Here is a 19,731-nt window from a genome sequence, read left to right on the forward strand (position 1 = left end):
AGTGTGAAGTGAGAAATGAAAGAACAGGGGACACAAAGAGGCATCAGAGAAATGATGTTAACATTAATTGACAAGAGTATGACAGAGCAAGATTGTATGTCACACTGAGCATATATTTTCTTCCACCTTCAGATACAAACTAATTTAATAAATACAAGAAGTAGAACACATATTGGGGTTTTCTGACATGTGTTCAAAATGAGCAAGTCAGTTCATTTACTTCAAGGAACTTCGTACCAATGAAAGTGGAAGTGTTGAGCTCAATTGAGAATTCAGAAAGGGTACAGTATGAGGAGAGGACCCCAGATGTCCTGACTTTCCTCTAGAAGGAGCTGATGAGAAGTCACCTCTTCAGATGATGGAGTCTGTCAGGATTTTCTTCAGTATGGCCCTGGTATCCTCAGCAACTATCTCAAGGAGAAGTCTGTGTATCCACTTTCTCAGGCAGTTGATAATAGCATTACCTAACAGTGGGATGTATCTCAAAATTGAATATAAGTAAGAGGCTGTATTACAGTTCATGCAAGATAATTCCCAGTCCCCTCTGAGGACAGTCTGCAGATTCCTAGATTTCATAATGGCCCTGTATTCCTCCGTGGGTTTCCCCATGCACTGAGCCATCTGCTGGAGAGATACATCATCCACACCAAAGAGCAAGTGGTAGGCATTCCAGATCCAGACACTCCTCCAGATCATCTGCATTCCAGATGCCAAGGGAGTCCTGGAAAGACTTGGAGGCTATTTTCTCCTGCAAAATGGTCACTTTGTCATTAATGACCTTCTTATAAGTGTGGGACAGATTCTCTAGAGGACCATGGTACCTGATGTCAGAGACGTCTTTGTGCAAGATGTTCCTAAGCTCTGGGAAATCATGCGATAAGGGGTCAAAGCTGGAGACCAGGAATGTGATGGGTTCATGCACTCTCTCCTTCTGGAGAGTTTCCTGGATATTCTCTCGGATATTCTGCAGGAGTCGTTCCTCTGAGAGGGTAGTTGTGCTGAGGTCCCTGTCCAGCTTGCTCCAGATGATGTAGAAGCTCTTTCCCATGCCCTGAATGGTTTTAGCAAGTTTCACGAGATTCATGCTGAACTGTTCAGATGCAATAATGATGAAGAAGTCATACTGGCTAAACTGCATCTCCTTCATATAGTTCTCCAGGCTTTGGGTGGCAGCCCCTGTGCCAGGCAGATCCCACAGCACCACATTGGGAAAGAGGGAAGAAGAGTAGCAAATGGGAATCTGGGTGGTCCTCACCACCCCAGTGGGGGCTGATGCTTCATCCTCATGCCCAATTCCCCGTAGTGCATTGATGAAGGAAGACATACCATTGCCGGAGTCTCCAGTTACAGCAATGTTCACTGGGGATCTGGATGCTCTCTCCAGAGTTCCCCTGACCACAGAGACCACCTCCAGCAACTTCCCTTCTCTCACAGCCTTTTCTATGTTTAAGGCAGTCTCCTTAGGTAAGAAGCTCCAGCCCATATTGTATTGCACAGCAGAGGTGAAGGATGTACGTAATGGGGTATGAAGGGATGGGGTGGGCTGTGTCATGTCACTAAGAAGTGGAGTGACCTGCAGAAATAGGAAGAACATGGGAGTTAGGAGGGCCAGGTACAGAGCACAGCAGAAGAATCATCAGTTTTGGTACCCCAAACTGAGGATGTCAGATCCACACCCAATTCACCACAAAGGCATTTAGATTAGAAATAACAAGTCTCTGCAAAATGTTTTATAGTTTGTCAAAAATTTAAACATATTTGTCAACCATAGAAAGTGGAGAAATTCTACTGTTTGTGGCAACATGGATGGACCTTGAAAGCATCATGCTGAGTAAAATAAATCAGACAGTGACACAAATACTGTATGTTCGAACTCATGTGTGAAATCTAAAAATAAATTCATGGAAAAGAGAACAGACTTGTGGAGAGACAGAGGCAGAGGGTGAGAAGAGGGGCAGTTGGAAGAAGTGATCAAAAGCTACAAGATTTCAGTTATAAGATAAAAGGGATGTAGTGTACAACCTGATGATTAGATAACACTTCTGTATGATTTATAGGAAAGTTGTTAATGAATGAATCCTAAGAGTTTCCATCATAAGGAGAATTTTTCTCTCTTAAAAATGATTATTTATCTTGAGAGAAGGAGAGAGAGGGAGTAGTGGGGGCAGGGGTGTAGAGAGAGAGGGAGAGAGAGAATCCCAAGCAGTCTCCATGTGGTCAGCACAGACCTCCATGCAGGTCTCAGTCTCATGAACCATGAGATCATGACCTGAGTTGAAGTCAAGAGTAGGATGCCCAACCAACTGAGCCACCCAGGCACCCCTTTATTTCTTTGATTTTTTATTGTATTTAAGTGAGATGATAAATGTTAAGTGAACCTATTGTGATAATCATTTCACAATATATGTAAATCAACTCATCATGTTGTATGCCTTAAATTCAACAGTGTTGTATGTCATTTACTTTTCAATAAAACTGATAATAAAATTTAAATAGAGTTACCAAATAATCTAACAATTCCATTGCCAAGTGTATACCCAAGAGCAGTGACAACATACATCTATTTAAAACCTGCTTGCAAGGGCACCTGGGTGGCTCAGTTGGTTAAGTGTCAAACTTCAGCTCAGGTCATGACCTCCTGGTTCATGAGGTCTAGCCCTGCATCAGGTTCTGGGCTGACAGATCAGAGCCTGCATCCTGCTTCAGGTCCTGTGTGTGTCTCTCTCTCTGTCCCTCTCCTGGCTGTGCTTTCTCTCTCTCTCTCTCTCTCTCTCTCTCTCTCTCTCTCTCTCTCTCTCAAAAATAAATAAACATTAAAAATAGTTTAAAAAAATAAAAAAAATCCTTCATGCAAATGTTCATGGCAGCATTATTTATAATACCCCTCAGGTGGAATTAACACGATTATCCACCAGCTGACCAATGGATAAACAAAAGTGATCTATCCATTCAAGAGAACAGTATTGGTCAGGAAAAAGAAATACAATGCTGATATCTGCTACAACATGGATGAACCTCAAAACTCTATAATCAGGGAAAGGAGACAGTCCATTGGATCATGTATTGCATGATTCTATTCATATGAAATGTCCGGAATAAGGTAATCCATAGACACAGAAAATATATTGGGGATTTCCTAGATCTGTAGGGCAAACAGTATGAGGGAAAAGAGAGGTGGCAGTCAAGAGGTACAGGATATCTTTTGGATAATGAAATGTTTTAAATTTGATTATGATGGCTGTACAACTTTGTGACTATATTAAAAGCTACAGAAAACTTTAAAGGGGAGAAAATGTAGAATGTGTAATTTATATCCCAATAAAGCTATTGAAAAGAAAAGCAGCAGAGGTGCTTATTCAGGAGATGTGCACATTTTAGGGACTCATAGGAGACCATTGAGGAATGCTCTGCAGCTGTGGTGCCAGTAGTCATCACCAAAAGAGGTTCTACACATGAGTGCTCTTGAGCCACAGAGCAGCATGAGGTTTGCTCAGTCAGGAGGCAGGTAGGTACAAGTACACCTTCTCCCAGACTGGGACAACATGATGGCCCACTAGGGATATAGGCAGGGAAGAAGGAAGCTTGTGCAAACTCTCCATACTCTTCAATCCTGAGGACCCACATATCCTGAATGCATATGTCTTCAGAGTCAAGAACAATTTAATTATTTTTTAACAACACTGAAAAGTGCATTGTCTTTTCCCATTTTCCATGTCTTTCACCACTAACTGCATACCTGAGGAATCCTTGTCCCTCATCCACTTCAACATCTAAGTTAAAGAACCTTCCAAATAATGTCCTCCTGGTTTTTTAAGTCAGCACTTATGTTTTACATGATTGTTTATATTTGTCACTGTTGTTATTACTATTATAAGTATTTATGTTTTGCCATGTACTTTCTCTTGTAAGCTGAGGCCTGTGGTAAGATAGCAAGCATTTTATAAGGCAAGACTGGGAAAAAGAATGGTTGGGATTATCTAGTGGCCTCTCCTCCTGGGGGCTACACACAGTGCTGGCTGGTGGGCTTTCCCAATCTACAAGTTATGACTGATTGCTGTGGTGATTTCTCTTAAGATATATACTATCTCTATGTGTATAGATGCAAATTTTAAAACATTTTTAAATCAAAGCTGCCTGTTTAGCTGAGGAGTTTCCCTGTGAGCCCTAGGGGCCTTCTATTCCATGAAGGCTTCCCTTCCAGACTCATCTATGGGGTCTCCTGAGTCTGCTGGAGATCAGTCCTCACACCCAAGTACTTAGGTTTCTGCCTCAGAAGGAGTGCAGTCCTGTCTGTAGGACAAATTTCATGTGACTGCAGGTCCTGAGGTGCAGCTTCTTACTCTCCACACTGGCTTTCCTCTACACAGGTGAGTCCAACTTGCAACACTGCCCTCCAGAATTCTTGGTGCTTTCATCCTCCATAAGGCCTGGACACACTTTCCCAATGAGGAAACTGCCAAGAGACCTGAGTTTGCAGACAAGCTGGGTCCAGGGTAATATGAATGCTTTCACGTTGAAAATCAAGCCCCAGTATACTGTCTTTTCCAGAAGGGAAGCCATGCTACCCACCTCAGAGGACTCCTTTGAGGGTTGCATGCTAAGATCCAGGTGAAGCTCTGGACAGGCCCTGCAGCAACCTCTTGGCGAATCCTCTCTGGTCTTATTAGGATCTCTGAGGAAGAGTTTTCTCTGGTTCTTCTTACTCCCTCCAACTCTTACAACAGTGTATGAAGATTCTGATCTGTGAGTCTTTCTGGGCTGGGTCTTCTGCATGCCTTCTCTTGATTAATCTTCTCCAAGCTCTATTAGACAAGAAATATTACTATTCCTGGTTACAGATGAAGAAATGATGTCTCACAGATGAGAAACAAACCTCAAATTGCACAGCAATGATTGAGGATCCAAGATTTAAACCCATAGTATGATTCTCTATTCCTGCTGGACAGGAAGGGAGGACATTCCTAGTTAGTGCTGAGTCTCCAACCCCAGGACCTGAAAGATTGCTGGATGCTGAGATGCTTCTCCTGGGGATGTGGGTTTCTCTTATTGCTATCAACTGCCATTTATTTTTCCCTGGATGCATCCTTCCTAATTTGGGAAGAGATTGGAAATCACAGTCCTCTCTCACCTCCTATCCTCACTACACATTAAAGAAGACCCACTGATTTGAAAATGTGAGGAAAAATCCCAGAGTGTCCCCACTTCTCAGAAAATGTTGCAGGGAAATTGACCCTCATCAAGAGATAGAGATGTCTCACGAAATGATCAGGTGATGCTGGGACTTCAGAGGGAGGGAAGCTGATGAATTATGATGTGATCACCATCCTATCTGCTTGGGGACAAGAGTCCCCTAGGGCCTGGGGCCTGGGCCCACAAAATATTCAGTGTCCTCCACCAAGGGTCTCTGTGACAAACTTGAGGTACAATAGATCAGTAAAGATGATGTCTTCTTCTGCGGGTAGTAGAGATGGACTGAGACAGAATGAATAACTTGGTGGTGAGGCAGAGCACACATGGGCAAAGCTGCCTAGAAGCTAGAAAGATGGAGTTCTGCTCTAGGTCAGACTGAAAGAACATTCTGCAATAAGAATACCTAAGAGTAGCTCTCCCTTGCCCTTGTACTCAAAGCCTTCTTTAAGACCTCTCTTGACTATTCTCTAAAATAGTCTTGGTTCTTGTTTATGGGGGATGTAGAGGTTCCTGGAGGTCTCAACTACCATTATGGCTTGAGAGAGACAATCTCCTGGGTGAGTTCCAGGCTCACTGACTTTTTTGTGCAAAGGGGTTTCCTTTGCCCATGAGCACACTATGTATTTTAATTGCCTATAAGTTTGCCCCTACTATGGGATGGGGAAGTCCATATGTCCTTATCAGCAGTCCTGTAGGGCCCAGGTCAGCTAGAACACAGGAACTGGGCTAGATAGAGCCCTTGAATCCTTTTCCTGGTTTGTCTGAATCCCATCACAACCTCCATATGTACCCATCTCACCTTGACCTCTCTGATTTCTCTATTAGATCAATTGTAAAACAAACAAACAAACAAATAAACAACCCTGTTTCCAAAAGTTTAAAGTCCCAGAAAGTATTGTTTTCTCCCTTGATAGATGGCAGGCATCATTAAAATACACTTGCGGGGGCAGGGTGCTTGGGTGGCTCAGTCAGTTAAGCATCTGACTCTACTTCAGCTCAGGTCATGATCTCACAGTTTGTTAGTTTGAACCCCTCATTGGGCTCTGTGCTGGCAGCTCAGAGCCTGAAGGCTGCTTTGGATTCTGTATCTCCCTTTTTCTCTGCCACTTCCCTGCTTGTGCGCTCTCTCTCTCTCTCTCTCTCTCAAAAATAAACTTTAAAAAATAAAAAAATACACATGTGGGTCTTACAGTAAATAATTCCCTAAACTCTGCCTTGTGCCCTTAGTGCCCAGCAAGTCTGGGACAATTTCTTTCAAATGAATGAAGCACAATATGCCATTGTATACCCTTCATTTAGTGGTTGACAGATGATGTTCCTTCCTAAATGTGTCATCTGAAATGATGAAGCCAGCTCCTCCACACCCCTTTGGAAAGTAAGTAGGGCCCAGAGCAGTGTATGAACCCCTGCCCCACAGTGGGTATAGGAGGTGAGCACAAACCTACACTTTTCCAGACCATTTCTGTGACCATGTCTGACCCAACCATGGACTTTGCACATGTCTGCTCACCTGAGCACCTGTGTTGACTTGCTGGGGGGAGGATATTGAGGCTCCACTGCACCAGCCACAGCTATCTGTCCCCTACTACCTTCTCATCTTGTCCCTGTCCTGCACCTGGTGCTAGACAGCCCCTGTACATTGGATGCTCTCAGGCTACTTAAAGCAGTACTGTGTTCATGTCACTGCCAGGCCAGGGCAGGACAGGGTAACTCTATGAGAGGTTGCTGGGTCTTCCAGGAGTGGTCAGTGTAAAAGTGTTTGTGTGTGTGAACCTGCAGGACATTGAGGCTCAGAGCACTGATCCAGAAGTTGAGGAAAGGCCATCAGAGATCAGCCTGGGATGCAAGTGACCCTCCACACTCACTTCTTACCGATCATATTCATAGTAAGGACCTCTGAGAAAAGAAACAGGCCTTTATTGAGAGAGCCTGAAGAAGAGATTCAACTAGAGAGGGAGTTGTGATTGGATGGAGAACTGGACCTTGTGAGAAGATCTTTCAAATTCTTCTGAATGAGACCAGCAGTAAGAAATACATTTCACATAGGAACTACGTAAAAACTCAACACATATACATCTACATGCATACACCTGAGGAAAGAGGTTACCAACAGTTTGCCTACCCTCATTTTAATATACTGTGTTATATAGGTATAGGTAAGTTTTTTGAACCCTTGTAATGCACCAAATAGATTTCATGATCTAAGAAGCAGAAAGAAAAACACCCATTAGTGCATTTCCTATGCAGAATCCTATATAGTTGATGCCATGCCCATTTACCTTGAGCTATGAAACAGGGATCAACCTTGGACCAGACTAAAAATCTGAGGCACTAAGGAGTTTTTTGAACTTGTAACCAACGTGGTCCAGCCCCACAGTTTCCCCATTTTAGCTTAAAGGGAAAGGGTGAAGAAAAATCAACATATTGATTTTTTCTAGGAAAGTATAATAAATGTCTGTATCATCAGTGGGCATGAAACTCAAAAAGAACCAGTCTAGGGAAATAGTTTTGAAAAGACCCCCTCACTAACTTCTGTAAAGAATGGATTTGGTGCCTACCAATGGGGACAGTTTCTCCAATGTAGATACACATGTGCATTTTTATACATTGTCTAAGGTCTGTTAGACACTTTTTCCCTGGAACCCCACCCCAAGTCCCTATTCCACAGAAGGTCCAGTCAGTGTTCTAGATTAACTCTCCGAATTCCAGGCTACTCCAGAAATTGCCATTATTTTACATCCTGCTTAGACTCTAAGAGATATGAATATCAAATCTCTTTGATATGAATATGAATGGCAAAACATGCTCTCCTTTTCCAAACCCGATTTCCATCAGAAGACTCCCAATGCCATGAATACGGAGGTGATAGGCACATTGCCTCTATGCTGGAGGGCTGCATGGGTTTGGAGCAGACCAAGCATTTGGTTGTTATATTTTGTCCCTGAAGAATGTCAGAGAGGGGCCCTGTTGTGAATATTCACTGAAATGGATAAGCCAGTCCACAAGCTCTCCTGCCCTTGTGTCAGGTTCCATCTTCCATGTCTTTACACTAGCAGGGTTATTTATTAGCTAGGTTGGTTTGTAGGAGCCCTCTCACTTACCTGCTTCAGTATGCAGAGGGCGACTGTGATCAGGCAGCTGTCAGTGGTCCTCCTGGCATGTTACCCCTCCTTGGGAAAGGGTCCAGTTCTCAGGCAGAGACAGTTCCAAAACTCATTCTAGGCCCAACTTACTCCAGAAGAAAAGAAGGGAGTTATGTTGGGTTAGGGTGTCCTAGGAAGAGACTAAAGAAAAGGACAGAAAAGGAGTTGGGAAGTGTGAAACTTCAGGGTTTTCTTCGCTAGTGCTGTGTGATTTCTGGGTAAAGGTGATAGCAGGGCCCCAGCCACAGCTTGAGGGACCTGAGGGAGGGCTATTTTCAGCTTCTATTCCTGGAAATAACTCCAGTTCTCAAAACAGGGGCAAAAAAGCTCCACTCTCTCCATTCTGGAGGGTTCGGACACTGCAGTATCTTCCTGAGGCTTATGCAGGATTATTTGAGCACCTTCAGTACAGAGGCCTAGGGAAGGGGGAGGGTCTCTGAGACAGACGTTGCTGCCTCCTACCTAGGATTTTCCCTCTAATGACATTGCACAAATAAGGAGAAGTTCACATTCAGCCCCTGTGAGGCTGGCCGCTCAGATGGGTGGAGACACTGCCTGCAAAGTTGCTCTTTGGGGTTGCCCAACATGCCCAGCTCAGTGGCTTACTTGCTTTGACCCCTAGAGATTGAAGTACAGATGTTACATGCACTAGCTGTGACATCATCTGGTGTCCCAATCAATGCACCTGTCCCAATCAAGCGAGGGCCTGAGTCCCAACACTGTTCACTGCTGCACAGCTGTTTAACTTCCTAGTAATTGTCATGTCCTCATTCTCACGTGGGAGCAGCAGGGAAAGCTCCCCAGGGTGTTTGTGTGCCAGAGAGAGGCCTCAGGGAAGGGGTTGTGTGACTGTGATAGGGTGATAGGGAGGGTCTGTTTTACAAAGTTTCCACCAAGATTGCAAATATCCATAACAAGTAATGAAATCCGTCTTTGACTAAGAGATTGTGAATTTGGCATTTTCATTCTTGATTCTTCCCCTGTGTTGGAAAAAGACAGCTGACATATTGATGAGAGAGAAAGCAAGGATCATTTTAGTGAGCCTGTTGCAAAAAATGTGACCAAGAATGAGGGCTGCTCATAGTCTTCCTGGGTAGGATGATCTGAGGAGAATGAGGTGTAGCTTCCCTCCTGTGTCCAACACCATGAAGGAGGTAGGAGGCCTGTAAAGTTTGCACTATGTCTGCCCTGAGATCCCATTAGCTTGGGCCATCCGCAGACCCTCCTATCTGAGAGACATTGATCACACCAGGCCCTCAGCTGGATTGCAAACGTCCTAACTTCATGAATCCTTTTCTACCCTTGCAGTTCTCCTACACCACACTCCTCCATGTAATGGGGGCAGTGGGAGGAAGAAATAAGAAAGGCTAACTGTTTTCCTGTCTCTACTGCAGGTGTCTTACTGAGCCAAGGCAGGGGAGATTTCCATTCTACTGGAGTCTGGACGTTGTATATTACACAGACCGGACTTCTCCTTGCCCGAGTGAGACCAGAAGAGAGGGTATTTCCTAAGCCATTTATTACTATAAATGCTTTCCCTTTTCTGAACAGGGGGAATGTAACATTACCCTCATAAGCATACTTCCTGATGTCCTAACATTGACTTAGGAGCAGCAAGTTTGATTCTGGACCCTGAGGTGTGTATAAGGGAGCATCAGACCCCAGCCCACTGGGTACTGTAGACACTGCAGACCAGAGCCAACCAAACAGGGCAGCAGCCCCAGAGTGAGTTTCACACACTGTTGGGGAGCAGCCAAACCCTGGGGAGCCCCCAAATGTAAGTTTTCTGTCACGTGCTACAAAGAGCCCTATCACTGCCAGGATACCTGAGTCTCAGAGGTGTTTCTTACCTTACTACTGAGGGCTGTAATTGGCTGTCTGTGTGTGTTCATCTGTATCCAGGGCTAGTTGTCAAGTTCATGTGTGAGCTTGCATCTTAGCCTTGCAGCTGTTTCTACCTGGAAATTCAGTCTCTCTTGTCCCCTTTTTCCTCCCTGAATGGTTTCTCAGTCTTTCTCCCATCATTGCATTGATTGTCTCTCTATATCAGACAGAGGATATTTTTTCTGATGTCCCCAAAATATGTCAGGGCAGAGTGATTCATGACTAATTACACACTAAAAAATATACACAGCAACAATATGAAAAGAACTGAGATATTTATCTATTTAAAATCTTTTACTTTCTTGTGTAATACAATGACCACCTACACACTGAACAATCATCCAAAGTAATAGAACATCTGTAACAACTTATACCTCCCTCTCTGCTCCTATTCACTCCAGTTCTGTCCACAGCCCCCAAGTAACAATTTCATGAAGTATATGTTTATTATTCCTTTCTTTTATTTGCCGTGTTATCACTTACATAGCATGCCTAAACAATACATTGTTTAGTTTTCTTGAAGCTTTACTTAAGGGGTAATTTCCTGGTTATTAGCATTTAATGTCAGCACTACACTAAAAGATTAATTCTTCTTTTTGTAGCTAAGTCTCACTCCTTTCAATGCTGTGTATCTCAACTGATTTATCCACGCTTTGTTAATGACTAACCTCTTTTTTTCAGTTTTGCAGACTGGTGCTAGGTGCACACATCCACATGTCTCCTGTGCATTATTTTTTGCTTTGTTTTGTTTTGTTTTTAAGTTTTTTATTTAAAGTCCAGTTAGCTAACATACAGTGTAAAGTAGTTTCAGGTATTTTATTTACAATGTAGTGATTCAACACTTACACCCAACACTCAGTTCTCATAAGAAGTGCACTCCTCAATCCCCATCCACCCGATGCATCTGCCTTCTGGTAACTATCAGTTTGTTCTCCCCATGTTTATAGCAGCATTATCTACAATAAGACATTATAGATAGTGCCACTATAAACAATGGTGTGCATGTATCCCTTCGAATCAATATTTTTATACGTTTTGGTTAAATACCTAGTAGGGCGATCGTAGGATAGTTCTATTTTTAACTTTTTGAGGAAACTCCATGCTGTTCTCCAGAGTGGCTGCACCATTTTGCATTCCCATCAACAGATTGGAGGGTTCCCCTTTCTCACATATTCATCAGCTCTTGTTTCTTCTGTTGTTGGTTTTAGCCATTCTGGGTGGTGTGAGGTGGTATCTCATCATGGTTTTGATTTGTGTTTCCCCATCTATCCTTTCACTTTCAATTAGTGTCTTTAAGTCTAAAATGAGTCTCTTGTAGGCAGCATATACATGTTTTTTTTAAATCCATCCTGATACCCTATGTCTTTTGATTAGACCATTTAGTCCATTTACATTCAAAGTAATTATTGATATGTATACGTATTTAGTGCCATTTTGTAACTTGTTTTCTCATTGTTTCTCTGTCCCTTTCCTGTATTTGCCACTTTTGATGTCTCCCTTATACTCAAAACTCTTTGGTCTGGCACATGATGTGGTCAGGGGTTTGTACTGGACTTCAGGGAGATGGGACTCTTGCACTGGGACAGAGGCTAGCTGACTAAGAAGACCACTCCTACCAGAGGGCAGGGGGTGGGTCATGGTGTAAACAAGTTAGGCTGCCAATATTGGCTTTGTGCTGCTTCCAGCAGTAGGAGCTGTGTGTATGTTGAGGTGTGGGAGAAGGAAATGGCACAAGGAAGCTGGATTGTTCCAGGGGAGGATTCTGTCCTAATGTCCTCTCAGAGACATGCCCCAAGAAGACCAAAAGATCCCTTCCCTGTGTGCCACAGGCATTCTTCACATCCCTGTTTTCCAAGCTGTCTGTCCTGAGTTGTTTCCCCGCCTTCTTTCCAGAAGCAGGATGATCAAGCCTGCTGACCTTTAAAACTCCAGATGCTGAGCCCAGCTTGTTGCAAGAACTCAGGATATTTAACCTCTCTTGTTTTCCAAGTCAATGACTTTGGGAAAATGTTCTCCTAGCGCATTCCCCTATGTGCTGCTCTCGTTCTCTCTCACCCTTCTCCATATCGCCCATGATCCCTTTCTCCCTTAAACCACGTACAACTCCCTTCTTCCTACCTTCTTCAATGTGGGCTCTTCTGTCCCTTTAGCTCTGGAGCTTGTTCTGTATGTCTTCAGGTTGATTTCTGTGGTATTTAGGATGATTTATTAGTTATCTAGTTGTGTACAAGAGTAGCCTAGTGTCTGCCTACTCCACTACATTCTACCTCCCCAAGACAATATCATTAATGCGAATAGATGCAATTTTTTCCCGACAAAATGCTAGCAAACAAAATTCAACAGCATATCAAAAGGATCATACATCAGGATCAAGTGGTATTTATCCCTAGGATACAAGCATAATGTCACATGAGCAAATCAATTTATAGAATACACCACATAAATAGGATAAAGGATAAAAATCATATGGTCAACTCAGTTGAAGCAACAAAAAAAACATTTGACAAAATTAAATACATTTTTATAAATAAAATGCTCAGCAAATAGTGTATACAAGGAAGGTAACTCAACAAAATAAAAGCCATATAGGACAGGGCCATAGCTAACATCATACTCAACAGTGAAAAGCAGAAATCTTTTCATCTAAGATCAGAAACAAGACAAGGATGTCTGTCACACCAATTCTATCCAAAATAGTACTGGAAGTTCTAGCCAAAGCAGTCAGGCAAGAACAGATATAAAAATAATCCACACTAGAAAGGAAGAAGTACACTGAACAATTCCACCAAAAATTGTTAGAACTAATGAACAAATTTAGTAAAGTTTCAAGATACAAAATGAGTATACACTAAAAATTGACGAGCTGAAAGACAAATTACGAAAATAATCTCAATTACAAAAGCATTAAAAAAATGCCACCCATAGGTGAATAGATACAGATGGTGATATATATATATATATACATATATATATATGTATATATATATACATATATATATGTATATGTATATATATATATATCTCAGCAATATATATACTATTACTCAGCCATAAAAACGAATGAGAGTTTACCATTTGTAACACACAAATAATCCTAGAAAGTAAAATGCTAGGTGGAATAAGTCAGGCAGAATAAGACAAATACCATATGATTTCATGCATGTGTATTTTAAGAAACAAGACCCAGGAAAGAAAAAGAAAGAAAAAGAAAGAAAGAAAGAAAGAAAGAAAGAAAGAAAGAAAGAAAGAAAGAAAGAAGGAGAAAGAAAGAGACCCTGAAAAACAGAGAAAAAATTGGTGGTTGCCATAGGGGAGGTGGGTGGGAGGGGTGATTGGTAAAATAAATAAAAAGGATTAGGAGTACATTTTTGGTAATGAGTAATGAGTAATTAATAGATTTGTTATATTCTACACCTGAAACTAAAATAACAATATATGTTAACTATACTTTAATAAAAATATCAGACATCTGTTACAGTATCAAAAGATATTTGGTTGTATTTTTTTAAAAAAGAACAAAATACTTAGGAATAAATTTAACCAAGATGGTGAAAGACATATGTACTGAAAACTCTAAGACATTAATGTAAGAAAGTGAAGAGGGGCACCTGGGTGGCTCAGTCAGTTAAGTGTCCGACTTTGGCTCAGGTCATGATCTCATGGTTCATGAGTCAAGGATCACAGCCTTTGATTAAAGCCCCTAACAGTGATGGTGCAACACTGCTGTAGCTTAGAGGTAACAGAGGCAAGTGAGGGAGCAGGAGGCGAACAAACTTCTAATTAGTGTCAAAGAGATAAAAATGACTTCACTATCCCCGCACCTAAATCAATGTCTGGCACATAGCAGCCACTCAATAAATAGTAGCTGGTTGAAAATTGTATGCACAAAAGTAGGAGGCTGTAAATAAGGAAAATTCAGAGAAAAAGAAAACCTCTTGGAAGTATAAAATGTGAGAATTGGAGGGAAAAATCTTCCTGAAGGTAAAAATCAAGTTTAAAACGCCTTGTAAGTGGTCTGAGGTGATCTCTGAAAATAGTTCACTAGTTACTTACCCAGATATCCTTACAAAATCTTGCACATCAAGAGGTTCAAATCTTCATTTTCACTTAAAGAACACACATGAAACTTCCCAGGCCATCAAGTATATGCATGTCTAAAAGCCACCAAGTGTCTGAAGGATGTAACTTTGCAGAAGCAATTGTGCCATTCTGTTACTACAGTGGTGGAGTTGGTAAGTGTGCACAGGCCAAACAGAGCATCTGGACACAGGGTCAGTGGCCCATAAAGAGTGATGAATTTTTACTCTACATGTTTACAAATGCAGAGAGTAATGCTGAACTTGATGTTTTAGAAGTACAACCTCTGGGCATTGAGCACATCCAATGAACAAAGCCACAGGATGAGGCATAGAACTTATAGGCCTCATGGTCAGATTACCCATACATGAGTTCTCCCTGCCACATTGAGATGATACTTACTGAAATAAAGATCAGATTGTTCCTACTTTTAAAACGTTTATTTATTGGAGCACCTGGGTGGCTCAGTTGATTGAGCATCTGACATCGGCTTAGGTCATGATCTTGTGGTTCATGGGTTTGAGCCCTGCATTGAGCTCACTGCTGTCAGCCTGTTAATACAGAACCCACTTTAGATCCTCTCTCCCCCTCTATCTGCCCCTCACTTGCTGGTGCTTTCCCCAAAAATAAAATTTAAAAGAATAAAGTTTATTTATTTTGAGAGAGATAGAGACTACGAGAGAGAGAGGGAGGAAGAAAATCCCAAGGAAGCTCTGTGCTTCAGAGCCTGATTCAAGGCTTGAACTCACAAACCATAAGATCATGACCTGAGCCAAAACCAAGAGTTGGAGGCTTAACCAACTGAGCTGTGCAGGTGTCCCAAGAAAAGATTGTTCCTAAAGCAGAAGAGATTGCACAGAAGAGAAAGATATCCCAGAATAAACTGAAGAAACAAAGCTTATGGATGGGGAGTAAATTCTGCATAAATTAAATGCAAGCAAAGTAAACAAATAACAAACTTTAAAACTATTTCATTTTATAGGTCTACCAGGTGCAGGTTGTGCCCTCAGAACATCTCTTTGATAAATAATGTCACCCTGATAGGATAACTTCTCCCCACCCTTCTGGTCACCTGAAGTATAGTTTTCCATAAACCCTTCTATGCTCTGACCCACTTCTTCCTTCCATTGAGGATGTTTGGAGGGTGACAGCCATTGGTTCTAGTTATCTAATTGGAGGAGCTTTGTTGTTTTTTTTTTAATTTTTTTTTCAACGTTTATTTTATTTCTGGGACAGAGAGAGACAGAGCATGAACGGGGGAGGGGCAGAGAGAGAGGGAGACACAGAATCGGAAACAGGCTCCAGGCTCCGAGCCATCAGCCCAGAGCCCGACGCTGGGCGGGGCTCGAACTCACGGACCGCGAGATCGTGACCTGGCTGAAGTCGGGCGCTTAACCGACTGCGCCACCCAGGCGCCCCAATTTGGAGGAGCTTTGAATCAAGGTCTTGAGTTTAAAGGACTTTGAGTCTCTCTTCTTTCTCCTTCATGTAGACCAGCAGGAGGTAGGCTTTGAACTAAAGAAGACTCCTCCTTTTTTAAAATTAATTTATTAGTTAATTAATTTTAAAATTTACACCCAAGTTAGCATAAAGTGCAACAATGATTTCATGAGTAGATTCCTTAATGCTCCTTACCCATTTAGCCCATCCCCTCTCCCACAACCCTTCTAGCAACCCTCTGTTTGTTCTCTATATTTAAGAGTCTCATGTTTTGTCCCCCTCCCTGTTTTTATATTATTTTTGCTTCCCTTCCTTTATATTCATCTGTTTTGTATCTTAAATTCTTCACATGAGTGAAGTCATCTGATATTTGTCTTTGACTAATTTTGCTTATCAAAATACCCTCCAGTTCCATCCACGTAGTTGTGAATGGCAAGATTTCGTTGTTTTTCGTTGCTGAGTATTACTCCATTGTATATATATACCGCATCTTCTTTATCCATTCATCTGCTGATGGGCATTTGGGCTCTTTCCATACTTTGGCTGTTGTCGATAGCACTGCTATAAACACTGGGGTGCATGTGCCCCTTCAAAACAGCACACCTGTATCCCTTGGATAAATACCTAGTAGTGCAATTGCTTGGTCATAGGGTAGTTCTATTTTTAATTTTTGGGGGTACCTCCATACTGTTTTCCAGAGTGGCTGCACCCAGTTTGCATTCCCACCAGCAGCACAAAAGAAATCCTTTTTCTCTGCATCCTTGCCAGCATCTGTTGTTGCCTGAGTTGTTAATGTTAGCCATTCTGACAGGTGTGAGGTGGTATCTCATTCTGGTTTTGATTTGTATTTCTCTGATGGTGAGTGATGTGGAGCATTTTTTCATGTGTCTGTTAGCCATCTGGATGTCCTCTTTGGAAAAGTGTCTATTCATGTCTTTTGCCCATTTCTTCACTGGATTATTTGTTTTTTGGGTGTTGAGTTTGATAAGTTCTTTATAGATTTTGGATACTAACCCTTTATCTGATATGTCATTTGCAAATAACTTCTCCCATTCCATCGGTTGCCTTTTAGTTTTGCTGATTTTTTCCTTTGCTGTGCAGAAGGATTTACCTTAATGAGGTCCCAATAGTTCATATTTACTTTTATTTCCCTTGCCTCCAGAGACATGTTGAGGAAGAAGTTGCTGCAGCCTAGATCAAAGAGGTTTTTGCCTGCTTTCTTCTCCAGGATTTTGATGGCTTCTTGTCCTACACTTAAGCCTTTCATCCATTTTGAGTTTATTTTTGTGTATGGTGTAAGAAAGTGGTCCAAGTTCATTTTTCTCCATGTCACTGTCCAGTTTTCCTAGCACCATTTGCTGAAGAAACTGTCTTTTTTTCCATTCGATATTCTTTCTTGCTTTGTCAAAGCTTAGTTGGCCATACACTTGTGGGTCCATTTCTGGGTTCTCTATTCTGTTCCACTGATCTAAGTGTCTATCTTTGTGTCAAATAAGACTCTTCCAATGATAAACTAGGAGTCATTGGATAGCAGGTTCTTTTCAATGCTTTCATGAAATTAACATCTACAACCTAGTCAGTATCTACAATTACTTCAATGACCTATTTTTTCAAAACAAGCTATCCCAAAACTTGGCTTAAAATAAGGAACTGTTCACTACATCTTAGAATTTCATGGGTCAGGAACTCAAACAGGGCTGAGCTGCTCCATTCAGCATCAGTGACATTCACAAGGTCTTTAGCTGCAAATATCTTATATAGAGGGTCCAAGATATCATCATCTCATATGTCTGGTGCTCTGGCCAGCATGACCAGAATGCTAAATTCTGGACTTAAAGTTGTATTTCAAAGCTATAGTAATCAAGACAGTATTGTACTGGCACAAAAATAGACACATGTATCAGTTGAACAGACTGGAAAATGCGAAAGAAACCCACAGTATAAGGTTGATTAATCTTTTCCAAAGCAGGAAAGAATATCCACTGGATAAAGACAGTCTTTTCAACAAACATACTTGGGAAAACTGGACAGCAACATGCAAAAGAATGGAACTCAACCACTTTCTTACACGATACACACACAAAAAAAACCCTCAAAGTGCATTAAAAGCTAAATCCATAAAATCCTAAAACCCTAAGTATCCTAGAAGAAAGCGCAGGCAGTAATGTCTCTGACATTGGCTGTAGCACATTTTTCTATACATGTCTTATGAGGCAAAAGAAATAAATGCAAAAAAAAAAAAAAACACCCCACACTATTGAGACTACATTAAAATAAAAAGCTTGTGCACAATGAAGGAAACTCTCAACAAAACTAAAAGACAGCCTACTGAATGGGAGATGATACCATCTATTGACATTTTCAATAAAGGGTTAGTATCCAAGATACATAGAAAATGATACAATTCAACACACCCAAAACAAACAATCCAGTTTAAAAATAGGCAGAAGACCTGAACAGGCATTTCTCCAAAGAAGACATCCAGAAGGCCAACAGACACAGGAAAAGATGCTCAATACCACGCATCAGTAGGGAAATGCAAATCAAAACTACAATGAGATGTTACCTCACACCCGTCAGAATGGCTAAAATCAAAAACACAAGAAACAAGAAGTGTTAGCAAGGATGTGGAGAAAAGGGAGCCCTCTTGCACTGTTGGTGGGAGTGCAAACTGTTGCAGCTACAATGGAAGACAGTATAGAGATTCCTGAAAAAGTTAAAAATAGAAATACCCTATGATCCAGTAATTGGACTAAAGGGTATTTACCCCCAAAATACAAAAACACTAATTCAAAAGGATACATGTACTCTGTTTCTAACAGCATTATTTATAAGAGCCAAATAATGGAATCAGACCCAAGTGCCCATCACTAGATGAATGGGTAAAGAAGATGTGGTATATATATATATATATATATATATATATATATATATAATGGGATATTATTCAGGCTAAAAGAATTAAATCATCATTTGCAATGACATGGATAGAGCTAAAGAGTTTAATGCTAGGGGAAATAAGTCACTTAGTGAAAGACAAGTAGCATATTATTTCACTCGCATGTGGAATTTAAGAAATGAAACAAATGAGACATGGGAATAAAAGAGAGAGAGAGAGAGAGAGAGAGAGAGAGAGAGAGAGAGACCAAGAAACAGACTCTTAATTATAGAGAACAAACCAAAAGTTACCAGAGGGGAAGTGGGTGGGAGAAAGGGGGGAACAAAAAAGGGTACAGTTAACAGGATGAGCACTGATTCATGTATAGAATTGTTGAATGACTATATTGTACACCTGAAGCTAATATAACACTCTAGTTAACTATAATGGAATTAAGATAGAGAGCTTAAAAATAATAAAATGAAAATAAAAATAGCTTAGGTTTTAAAAATCTAAGTAAAAATCCTTAGATCGACTTTGACGTCTCATGACCTTTGATTACTCATGGGTAGTCTAAGCTTAACTGTTAAGAACATGTAAATTACATAGATGTAAGTTAATTTTTAGATATAAATTAAATATTTTAAAAAATTAGGCAAACTTTTAAATCATTTCTGAAATATTTTTGATAAACTAAAACCTTAAAATTTTGTTGAGTTAGACTGAACAATGATTTAAATTAAATTCATTAAATGTCTAGATCATATAAAAAAATAAAATAATGAAACATTATTGAACATAGGTATCTCTAATTTTGGCTTCTTTATTAGTGAGAAACTAAAGATTAATGTAAGTCTGATGATAAATTTTTTTGGCACACTGTGTGGAAAAATTGTACTATTAAAAAAGCACATGCTTCTAGAAGTTATAAGTGTATTTATAAATTTACCAATCTAAGGAACACTGGTCTAACACACAGTAAACTCATGCTTACTACTTAGTTTTCACCAGAAATTAAGTTTTCTAAAGGTTAAGAACTCTAATTAATGTGTGTGGTTAATGCTACTAAAAACTAAAAAAAAAAAAAAAAAGGAAACATCTCAATCAAAGAAAAGTAGG

The 19,731-nt window shown here is 40.8% G+C and overlaps 1 protein-coding gene across 1 annotated transcript; it reads right to left on the minus strand.

The window, feature by feature from the left end:
- Nucleotides 1-351: 351 nt before the first annotated feature.
- On the minus strand, nucleotides 352-1,573 carry LOC106969993 (immunity-related GTPase family M protein 1-like). The gene is given in 2 exon segments (XM_015066531.2): nucleotides 352-669; nucleotides 671-1,573. Coding segments are annotated over 2 exon segments (1,200 nt in total). The 5' UTR covers nucleotides 1,553-1,573.
- Nucleotides 1,574-19,731: the final 18,158 nt, after the last annotated feature.

Source organism: Acinonyx jubatus, chromosome A1 (genome assembly GCF_027475565.1).
Source record: "Acinonyx jubatus isolate Ajub_Pintada_27869175 chromosome A1, VMU_Ajub_asm_v1.0, whole genome shotgun sequence".
NCBI classification, from domain to species: Eukaryota; Metazoa; Chordata; class Mammalia; order Carnivora; family Felidae; genus Acinonyx; species Acinonyx jubatus.